Genomic DNA, 12087 nt, shown 5'->3' with positions numbered 1-12087 from the left:
GAACATTAGCGTTATATATATAAAGAAAAGAGCCACTCACAATCAACGCTACTAATTAAAACCTGAAAAAGGGTCAAGAATATATGGTGCCTCTGCAGTATAATCACTCATCATATTAAAGAGGGGACTCTTCTAAATTCCCTACAAACTCATAGCGGAAAGATTACTTCTGTTAGTTTTCTGAAACTAGCTCTGTCCCACATCACTGAATTTACAAGAGATCTCAGCTATTAAGGGAAATAACTCTCATCTACAGTAAAATGTCTGCCAGGAAACAGAATAAACCACCAGCAACAAGTAAATCTCAGGTCCCAAGCCTCTTTTTCAAATCTAAAGGAGATAAAATAGCAGGACAACAGCAATCTATTGTAGAGGAAGATGCAGGATCAGACTCAGACTCTAGGTAAGCAGAGGGGGATGCCACGCCGGTGACTAAGGCAGATCTCAAATTACTTGTCTCAAAACAAGATATCAACCTAAATTTTGAAAAATTATGGGACAAGTTTGACAGCTTCCAGACTACTATCACCAATAATCTTGCGGAAATTAAGTCTGACATGCTAGATTTGGGTAACAGAGTAGCCTCGTTAGAGGAAAATGAAGATACTACCACAGAAGAAATATCTGCATTGAATCAACAAATTAACACCCAACAACAAGTAATATCTGAAATAGAAGATAAACTGGAAGATATTGAAAATAGGAATCGGAGGAACAACTTGAGGATCAAAGGGATCCCAGAATCAGTATCTTCTTCAGAATTTCCGGACTACTTACACCAACTATTCCAAGCTATCACGGGAGAAGCGGGTGATGAGAAGTACCAAATGGAGAGAGCCCACAGATCACTTCGAGCAAAACCTAAAGAGGACGCCCCGCCAAGGGACGTGATTATCAAGATGTTTAGATTCCCTGAGAAAGAAGCAATACTATATGCAGCAAGGAAACACCCAACCTTTAAATTCCAGGGATCTGTTATTCAATTTTACCAAGATTTGTGCTTGCGCACACTACAGAGGAAAGGTACACTGAGACCATTGACTTCTTTACTGAGAAAACACCAGATAAATTATAGGTGGACTTTTCCATTTGGCCTACATATCCAGTTTGAAGGCAGATCTATCACACTCAAAGATCCATCAGAAATACCAGATGTCTGCAAGAGGCTCAGGTTGGAAGTACCTGATATACCCTCCAATACATCCCCCGAAGAGGATCTACAAAAGAAGCACAAAACTCCTCATACTCAAAATCAGAAATGGTCCAGAGTATCAAAGAAGGGTACCAAGACCTGAGAAATATTGATTTTCATCTTACATCTCTCTATTTTCACAGCACTCTAGGTGGTGCTGACACGAGAAAAGCCTTCCCTATTTTAGACTATTGTCAAAGGTCAGTTTTGTTTATACCCAAGGGGAAGTTTGATGATTACAACCATATCGAGTGCCCATCTCTCAAATCCTCAAAGAGGGAACTCTCAACAATGGGCAGCTGGACATAGATATAACACCCTTTTCTCTAAGAAGTGTTGGACATCATATTTCCTTATACACATTATGAGAACCTTAGAGTAGGGATCATAGTGACTCACATTAGTTGGTTACTTAAATATGTAGACATAGGTTAATGTCTCCACAAAGTTTAGAGGTTCATTATTGATGATATGTTTAAATCAAAATACTGCTTTAACCTGTTTTTCTTTACAGTTACAGAAACACATTATACAGTATATTATGGTACAGTTGATATGAGGCGATGTCTCGCATTGCTTACTGATAATTTTTCTTTGTTCTTTTTTTTCCATTAACCAAAGTTTTGTTTAAGATTTGGGTAGATGGCAAATAGCATTTACCAGTTAAAAGTTACAATTTTCTCACTAGTTAGATTTAGTTTTTTTTGTTATTATGTCGCCATGTCTAATCATGTTTGTAATTGCCTTATTATCCAGAAGGAGGGTCAAGGTCGGCAGAGCCGGGGGGGTGGGGCGGAACAGCGTCTAGGATTTCAGGAAAATCTTGGAGGAAAGAGCATGCATGACTACAACACCAGGGTAAGATAACAATGACTAACCCTATACACCTAATATCACACAATGTAAGGGGTCTCAACACGGATGTTAAACGCAGAACAGCCATGACCCAATATGATAGACTAAAAGCAAATCTGATATCCCTCCAAGAGACACACTTCACCAGCTCTATTATCCCCAAATACTGGTCTAGACAGTTTCCCCAACACTTTCATTCGGTAACAGATAGCAAGAAAAGAGGGGTCTCCATACTAATACACCACTCACTAAATTTCAACACAGAAGAGGTACTGAAGGACGCGGAAGGTAGATACCTAATAGTTAGGGGGTCAATTCAAGGGACAGAGATTACGCTTTGTAACATTTACGCTCCAAATGAAAAACAAGACATCTTCCTGACTCACATAGCTCAACTACTCACACAATGGTCCCAATCAAGAATTATATTGGGGGGGGACTTTAACCTGCCTATTCAAATTACCGAGACAGTGGGGTCGACTGTACTAACACACAAACAGAGACATCATAATGCTATGGTTAGATCAATTAAAAGAGCCCTGTCGGCTCAAAATGTTATTGACTCTTGGGAGTCATTATATGGCAAGACTAATGACTATACATTCTACTCCTTTGCTCACAAGACATACTCTAAGCTAGATTATGTATTCCTCAGCCAAATACTTATACCTAACTTACAGTCCTCCTCCATACACGCGTGCGCGTGGTCCGACCATTCTATTGTCGGTGTTAAATTGACAGGAATTCTCGGACCAGGCAGTAATCGTTCATGGACATTTGACCCAAACATACTTAGAAATCAGACTACACAGGACTCAATATTAAAAGCCCTAACTGAGTATTGGTCTATAAATACGGACACAACTAGCAATCCACTTTGTACCTGGGCAGCACATAAACCATTTATTAGGGGCCTACTTATACAAGCAAAAGCCACCTACAATAAAACGACACGATCAAAAACAGATAAATTACAAACAGAGATAAATGTCCTGACCACACAACATCAGCGTACCTCATCTACAAAAACATTCAAACTTCTCCAGGAGAAGAGACGGGAACTGTCTGAGATCTTGTCAGCCGCCTCTCTTAGAGCATCACAGAGACTAAAGGCACATTACTATATTTACTCAAACAAGCCAGACAGATACCTAGCACATAAATTACAAGAGAAAATTAGATCTTTCTCGATTCCCTCTATCCAGACTTACGACGGTTCATACACGTCAAATCCACAGGAAATTACAGATACTTTCGCAAAATACTACCAATCATTATATGATGGTAAGAAAACTAAATCATCTGCACATACTAAAGTACTTAGAGAACAATTTTTAGAAACAGCCCACCTCCCATTAATCGACAAAGAGGCCTTAAAGGAACTAAATGCAAACATAACAACGAAAGAGATCTTAGAGGCGATTAAAAATCTGAAGCCAGGTAAAGCAGCAGGCCCGGATGGGTTCCCGGGGGAATATTATAGGCTATTTAAGATGGCGATGGTACCACATCTGCATAAATTTTGTAATGACATAATGTTAGGTAAAAACATCCCTACGGATATACTACGTGCTAAGATAATAGTCATCCCCAAGCCTGGTAAGAACCCGAATCTATGCAATAGCTACCGCCCTATTTCATTAATAAATCAGGACATAAAGATCTTTACTAAGATTTTGGCCAACAGACTGAAAATACATCTCCCCTCTCTGGTACATCCGGATCAGGTTGGATTTATTATGGACAGAGAAGCACCTGATAACATTAGAAGGACAGTGGACCTGGCAGATCATCTAGATAAGACCAAAACGCCTTCTCTGCTCCTTTCTCTGGACGCAGAGAAGGCGTTTGACAGAGTAGACTGGGAATACATGTTTGAGGTATTAGCTAGTTTTGGACTCAAGGGCCCCTTTGTGAAAGCCATCAAAAATATTTATTCCTCCCCTACAGCTGTGATTAGAGCGGCGGGGTATCAATCGAACCCTATTGATATCCGTGGAGGTACTAGACAGGGTTGTCCCCTTTCCCCGCTGATTTTTGCATTGTGTATAGAACCCCTAGCGGCAACAATCAGACTCTCCCCAGAGATACACGGAATCAGAATAGGACAAAAAGATTATAAACTCTCGCTTTTTGCGGATGATATTCTTTTGACATTAACGAAACCCTTGATTTCACTACCAAATTTGTACAAAACTCTGCAAGATTTCTCAGATGTGTCGGGATATAAAGTCAATTTAGATAAGTGCGAGGGACTGCCCATAGCTCTCCCACCCCATACTTGTAAATTAATAGAAACAAATTTCACATTTACCTGGGCTAGAAAAGCGATACAATATTTAGGAGTCAAAATATCTAATGACTATAAGGATTTGTATAAGATTAATTATATTCCTTTATTTAAGAAAATTAGGTCAGACTTACACAAGTGGAAAAGTAAACAATTCTCGTGGTTTGGATGCCTATCGGCAATTAAAATGACTATTCTTCCATGGATATTATACCTCTTTAGGGCTTTACCTATCAAAGTCCCGGCCCCAGATATACTCAAATTACAACAAGACTTAACGGGATTTCTAAGAGGCAGTAAGATAGCCAGAATTGCCTCCAGGACTTTACAACAACACAGACAGGTGGGGGGGGGGGGGGTAGGTATGCCGAACCTGATGGAGTACTATCAAGCAGCTAGATTAGCTCAGGATTTACTACTGAACAAAAACTCAAACGACATTATATGGACTACATTGGAGGGAGAAGTAGAAAAAACTGATAAGTCTTCTGATATACTATGGAGATCCACTAAGGGACACACAAATATCAACACTACCTTGTCAGCCTCTGGGGACTCGGTGAAGACCTGGACAGCGCTGACCAGTGCTCTTCACCTACTGCCAATAGACTCAATAGCCAGACCGGTTAAAACTCTACTCCCGGACGATCTACATACACAACTGGGAAAATGGGAGAATAAGGGGCTTTATAGGGTGGCTGACTTTCTGATAGATGGTAAATTCATTACGTTCGCACAAGCCCAAGATAAATTAGTACCCTACAAACTTCAATGGTTTCTATACCTGCAGATCTCATCCGCGCTACACAAATATCTACATTTTCCTTTTACAAGAAAGTTAACAATATTGTAACATTTTATAATTAACAAGAAAAGGGATAAAAAAATAATCTCATATCTATATATAGCTATACAAAAGGCAAGATACACCTCAAACACTCCATTATTGACAGATGGGTAAAAGATATTGGTACAGATTTAACAACAGAGGACTGGATAGCCATCACTCGAGACGTTGGTAGAGGTATGATTAGTGCTGACTTTAAAGAGAATTGTATTAAAACTACTTTCAGGTGGTACTTGACCCCGACTAAGACTTCTCACTATTCACGAGGTTCCACCAACCACTGTTATAGAGGGTGTCAAGAGGTAGGTACATACATTCATATGTGGTGGGAATGTCCTAAAGTGCGATTAATATGGTCTGAGCTTTCGTCTCTACTGAGTACTTTGCTGTCGGAAGATATAAATCTCTCGATGGCACAAGCCTTACTGAACGAACACATTCCAAGATTTAACTCTGCCATAAACACTTTTATAAGAACACTATGCACGGCTACAAGGATATGTGTAGCAAAATATTGGAAGGTGGGGGTTCCAGCTTGGACTGAGATAAGGGAAAAGTTTAAAGTTACATACTCCATGTCGAAGCAGGCCTCTTTGATTCAAGGGACGAAAGAGAATTTTCAGAAAATTTGGTTTTATTGGATTATGGGGGACAGAAGGGAAAGAGGAGAAGAGGAAGAAGCTGAGCTTACTTAGAAATTAAGATAGGAGGGGAATAGGGAGGATTGTTGGGGGGCTGAGATCTGACCTTCCCCGGCTCTGCTCGATTCTAATAATAACTCCCTGTGAGGGAATACCCTCTTTTTCTTTTTCGAGATAATGTTATTGACCTTACCTTTTTTCTTTTTTTTACAAGCAATAAGTTTTGTGTCAAAGATAGGCAAAATGTATAGGCTAAGACATATATAGTGGTTAAAGGTTTCTTTTTTGTTGGTTTTTAATTTGGAGTTCTCAAGTACAAATATCTACTTTGGTGGTCATATATGCTAGACAGCAAAGAGTAAATTGACCACGGATGACAACAACCTATTGAGATTTGGCCTCCAGTGACCCAGGATTTTCTGGACTTAATTATCGAGCATGCTTTAGTGCTCAAACAGATATATGTCAGGACTAAAGTGCATGGGAGTCAACTCAGACAGATATTTTGTAAGCTATACTTTACATATCAATGTTGTTGTACACTTTATGATGTTGATCACTTGAAAATTAATAAAAATTATTTCAACCTAAATAAAAGACATGCAAAGTGCAATATAAGTTGTAAAACACACACGCACACACACTCTTTTTTCACACACAGACATGCAGGGAATGCCCCTTGGAGAAGCAAAGCAAAATCTGCCTTTTGAGTATTTTACTAGTGATCTTGAAGTGCTGGTGGATCATTTTAGAATATCTCACCTGAGCAGAGAGATTTTGAACATCAAAGACTAAGTGACAACATCAGAGTGAGCTGCTGCAGTGGCATGATAATGTGCATTATATGCTGCTTGTGTGCCAGCATACCAGCAGTAATATACAGAATTACTGCTGGAGTAGTGAAAACCCTACTTAAATAGCGTATAGGTAACAACTATATGCAGATAAGTGTTCCACAACATAATCTGATCAGGGACAGCTTAAAAGGGAATGTTGTGATAGGATTTTAGGCATTCCCATTCTCCTTGGAAAGAAATCTTGTCAGTACTGTAAGGTCCCTAAAGGTCTGCTAAGGAAGGGGGTTTCAGATGCTATAATACATGGTTTTCCAGGTTGGTGAGTTTTTGATAATAGAGTAAGAGAGAGAGTGAGAGAGTGAGAGTGAGTGAGAGTGTGTGTGTGTGTAAGTGAGAGTGAAAAAAGAAGAGAGAAAGAGGGCAAAGGGGAGAGAGAGATGACCTAGATACACACATGTACAAGTGTTGCACATGCTGAGGGACAGAAAAGCACAAGTGAATTGCAGGCTTTTTCTACTAAGATACTAGATAGAGAGACAACAGTGCATTAAAAAAAGGAAACAAACTATAGAGGCAGGCTCATATTAAAATGACCTAGAACTTAATTTCTTAAAACTAGTTTTGTCAATCAATTGCCGACATAAAAATGTAGGGGCAGGGTCACAAGTCTGGCTGATCATATGATGCAACAAAACTAAATTTGGATCTACCGCACTTTGACTTCCTATTACAGTGAGTCAATCAGAAACAGCATTTGTGTTATTTATATCCTCTCCTAAAGCACAGTTTTCACTCTAGTGACAAAACACAATCCTGATAATACAAGAGGAAATCACAGCTTGTAAATCTCAATGCTGGAAATTAAACCAAGCCTTGCATATCATCAGAGTGGAAAAAAATAACAGAACAAAAATAAATAAATATAAAAACCTCAATAATTCAATAAAAAAAAATACAGTATTGTCTACTGAAACCTGCTGTTTGCAAGCAAGAAACAAAAAAAAGTGTAGACAGAAAGGATACTGTTATTTAGGTGTAATTTAACAGTCTCTGTATCCAATGAGTATACAGTGCATCTGCACCAAATGAATAAATTCACAGAATGATCTTTGCGACCTTGATTGGAAATACAACCCAGGCAGGAGACAACTGGCTTCACATACTAATGATCTGTGTCAGAGCTCCGTGGGCTAGGTTATTTTATAAACTACTAAATTAGCAAGCACTAATCACATAGAAAACAAAATCAAACTGTAAAATAAATTGTTTATACATTCTGATCCTGTTACCTTTTGCTGAATCGTGGAATGCTTCAGCTCCATGTCTCTCTTTTCTTTTGTGGCATCCACCACTATACAATTTAACTGTAAAAAAAAAAGAAAAGGATTGTGTCATTACTGCTACAAATATCTCACTTTCCCATTTATTTATAACACTTGACATTGCGTATTGCTGTTTTTGTACAATACGGTCACATATTTTAAAACAACTCTAATCATCTAACAATTACATAAAGACTGACATATAAACACTGTTTTTAAATTTTATTAAAAAAACAGAATTTATGCTTACCTGATAAATTACTTTCTCCAACGGTGTGTCCGGTCCACGGCGTCATCCATAACTTGTGGGAATATTCTCTTCCCCAACAGGAAATGGCAAAGAGCACAGCAAAAACTGTCCATATAGCCCCTCCCAGGCTCCACCCCCCCAGTCATTCGACCGACGGTTAGGAGAAAAAAAGGAGAAACTATAGGGTGCCGTGGTGACTGTAGTGTATAGAGAAAGAAATTTTTCAAACCTGATTAAAAAACCAGGGCGGGCCGTGGACCGGACACACCGTTGGAGAAAGTAATTTATCAGGTAAGCATAAATTCTGTTTTCTCCAACATTGGTGTGTCCGGTCCACGGCGTCATCCATAACTTGTGGGAACCAATACCAAAGCTTTAGGACACGGATGAAGGGAGGGAGCAAATCAGGTTACCTAAACAGAAGGCACCACGGCTTGCAAAACCTTTCTCCCAAAAATAGCCTCCGAAGAAGCATAAGTATCAAATTTGTAGAATTTGGCAAAAGTGTGCAGAGAAGACCAAGTCGCTGCCTTACATATCTGATCAACAGAAGCCTCGTTCTTGAAGGCCCATGTGGAAGCCACAGCCCTAGTAGAGTGAGCTGTGATTCGTTCAGGAGGCTGCCGTCCGGCAGTCTCATAAGCCAATCGGATGATGCTTTTCAGCCAGAAAGAAAGAGAGGTAGCAGTAGCTTTTTGTCCTCTCCTCTTACCAGAATAAACGACAAACAAAGAAGAAGTTTGTCTGAAATCCTTTGTTGCTTCTAAATAGAACTTTAAAGCACGGACTACATCTAAATTGTGTAACAAACGTTCCTTCTTTGAAACTGGGTTCGGACACAAAGGAGGAACAACTATTTCCTGGTTAATATTCTTGTTGGAAACAACTTTTGGAAGAAAACCAGGCTTGGTACGCAAAACAACCTTATCTGAATGGAACACCAGATAGGGTGGATCACCCTGCAAAGCAGATAATTCAGAAACTCTTCTAGCAGAAGAAATAGCAACCAAAAACAGAACTTTCCAAGATAGTACCTTGATATCTATGGAATGTAAGGGTTCAAACGGAACCCCTTGAAGAACTGAAAGAACTAAATTTAGACTCCAGGGAGGAGTCAAGGGTCTGTAAACAGGCTTGATTCTGACCAAAGCCTGTACAAAAGCTTGTACATCTGGAACAGCTGCCAGTCGTTTGTGTAAAAAGACAGATAAAGCAGAAATCTGTCCTTTTAGAGAACTCGCTGACAATCCCTTATCCAAACCTTCTTGGAGAAAGGAGAGAATCTTAGGAATTTTAATCTTACTCCAGGAGAATCCCTTGGATTCACACCAACAGATATATCTTTTCCATATTTTATGGTAAATCTTTCTAGTCACAGGTTTTCTGGCTTGGACCAGAGTATCTATCACTGAATCTGAAAACCCACGCTTGGATAAAATCAAACGTTCAATTTCCAAGCAGTCAGCTGCAGAGAAACTAGATTTGGATGTTCGAATGGACCTTGTACTAGAAGATCCTATCTCAAAGGTAGCTTCCATGGTGGAGCCGATGACATATTCACCAGGTCTGCACGCAGGAGCTATCAGAATCACAGAGGCCTTCTCCTGTTTGATCCTGGCTACAAGCCTGGGAAGGAGAGGGAACGGTGGAAACGCATAAGCTAGGTTGAACGACCAAGGCGCCAGTAATGCATCCACTAGAGTCGCCTTGGGATCCCTGGATCAGAACCCGTAGCAAGGAACCTTGAAGTTCTGACGAGACGCCATCAGATCCATGTCTGGAATGCCCCATAATTGAGTCAACTGGGCAAACACCTCCGGGTGGAGTACGCACTCCCCCGGATGGAAAGTCTGACGACTCAGATAATCCGCCTCCCAGTTGTCTACTCCTGGGATGTGGATTGCAGATAGGTGGCAGGAGTGATCCTCTGCCCATTTGATGATTTTGGATACCTCTCTCATCGCCAAGGAACTCCTTGTTCCCCCCTGATGGTTGATGTAAGCTACAGTCGTCATGTTGTCTGACTGGAATCTTATGAATCCGGCCTTCACTAGTTGAGGCCAAGCCCGGAGAGCATTGAATATCGCTCTCAGTTCCAGGATGTTTATCGGTAGAAGAGACTCTTCCCGAGACCATAGACCCTGAGCTTTCAGGGAATCCCAGACCGCGCCCCTGCCTAACAGACTGGCGTCGATCGTCACAATGACCCACTTTGGTCTGCGGAAACTCATTCCCTGAGACAGGTGTTCCTGGGACAACCACCAACGGAGTGAGTCTCTGGTCACCTGGTCTACTTGAATCTTTGGAGACAAGTCTGTATAGTCCCCATTCCACTGCTTGAGCATGCACAGTTGTAATGGTCTTAGATGAATTCGAGCAAAAGGAACTATGTCCATTGCTGCAACCATCAACCCTACTACTTCCATGCACTGAGCTATGGAAGGCTGCAGAATAGAGTGAAGAACTTGACAAGCGTTTAGAAGCTTTGACTTTCTGACTTCTGTCAGGAAGATCTTCATTTCTAAAGAATCTATTATTGTTCCCAAAAAAGGAACTCTTGTCGACGGAGACAGGGAACTCTTTTCTACGTTCACCTTCCACCCGTGAGATCTGAGAAAGGCTAGAACAATGTCTGTATGAGCCTTTGCTTTGGAAAGAGACTACGCTTGGATTAGAATGTCGTCCAGATAAGGTGCCACTGAAATACCCCTTGGTCTTAGAACCGCTAGAAGGGACCCGAGCACCTTTGTGAAAATTCTTGGAGCAGTGGCTAGCCCGAATGGGAGAGCCACGAACTGATAATGTTTGTCCAGAAAGGCGAACCTTAGGAACTGATGATGATCTTTGTGGATAGGAATCTAATAATAGGAATATGTAGATACGCATCCTTTAAATCCACGGTAGTCATAAATTGACCCTCCTGGATTGTAGGTAAAATTGTTCGAATGGTTTCCATTTTGAACGATGGAACTCTGAGAAATTTGTTTAGAATTTTTAAATCCAGAATTGGTCTGAAGGTTCCCTCTTTTTTGGGAACTACAAACAGATTTGAGTAAAACCCCTGACTTTGTTCCACAGTTGGAACTGGGTGTATCACTCCCATCTTTAACAGGTCTTCTACACAATGTAAGAATGCCTGTCTCTTTATTTGGTTTGAAGATAAGTGAGACATGTGGAACCTTCCCCTTGGGGGTAGTTCCTTGAATTCCAGAAGATAACCCTGAGAGACTATTTCTAGTGCCCAGGGATCCTGAACATCTCTTGCCCAAGCCTGAGCAAAGAGAGAGAGTCTGCCCCCTACTAGATCCGGTCCCGGATCGGGGGCTACCCCTTCATGCTGTCTTGGTAGCAGCAGCAGGCTTCTTGGCCTGTTTACCCTTGTTCCAGCCTTGCATTGGTTTCCAAGCTGGTTTAGTCTGGGAAGCGTTACCCTCTTGTCTAGAGGCTGCAGAGTTGGAAGCCGGTCCGTTCCTGAAATTGCGAAAGGAACGAAAATTGGACTTATTCTTAGCCTTGAAAGGTCTATCTTGTGGGAGGGCATGGCCCTTTCCCCCAGTGATGTCTGAAATAATCTCTTAATTCTGGCCCAAAAAGGGTCTTACCCTTGAAAGGGATATTAAGCAATTTTGTCTTGGAAGATACATCCGCCGACCAAGACTTTAGCCAGAGCGCTCTGCGCGCCACAATTGCAAACCCTGAATTTTTCACCACTAACCTCGCTAGCTGCAAAGCGGCGTCTAAAATAAAGGAATTAGCCAACTTAAGTGCGTGAATTCTGTCCATGACTTCCTCATATGGAGTCTCCCTACTGAGCGACTTTTCCAGTTCCTCGAACCAGAACCACGCCGCTGTAGTGACAGGAATAATGCACGAAATAGGTTGAAGGAGGTAAC

The 12087-nt window shown here is 40.9% G+C and overlaps 1 protein-coding gene across 3 annotated transcripts in view; it reads right to left on the bottom strand.

Annotated features, from left to right (window-relative positions):
• The window catches only part of ACAP2 (ArfGAP with coiled-coil, ankyrin repeat and PH domains 2), a 379535-nt gene that overhangs the window by 176054 nt on the left and 191394 nt on the right, over nt 1–12087 (bottom strand). For all 3 annotated transcript variants that reach the window (XM_053710199.1, XM_053710201.1, XM_053710202.1), the window contains one exon: nt 7912–7986. In XM_053710199.1, the coding sequence (XP_053566174.1) occupies nt 7912–7986 (75 nt within the window). The remainder of the gene's footprint in view (nt 1–7911; nt 7987–12087) is intronic.

The sequence above is a fragment of the Bombina bombina genome, chromosome 4 (genome assembly GCF_027579735.1).
Source record: "Bombina bombina isolate aBomBom1 chromosome 4, aBomBom1.pri, whole genome shotgun sequence".
Classification (NCBI taxonomy): Eukaryota; Metazoa; Chordata; class Amphibia; order Anura; family Bombinatoridae; genus Bombina; species Bombina bombina.
This window is presented reverse-complemented; position numbering and strand designations above follow the sequence as displayed.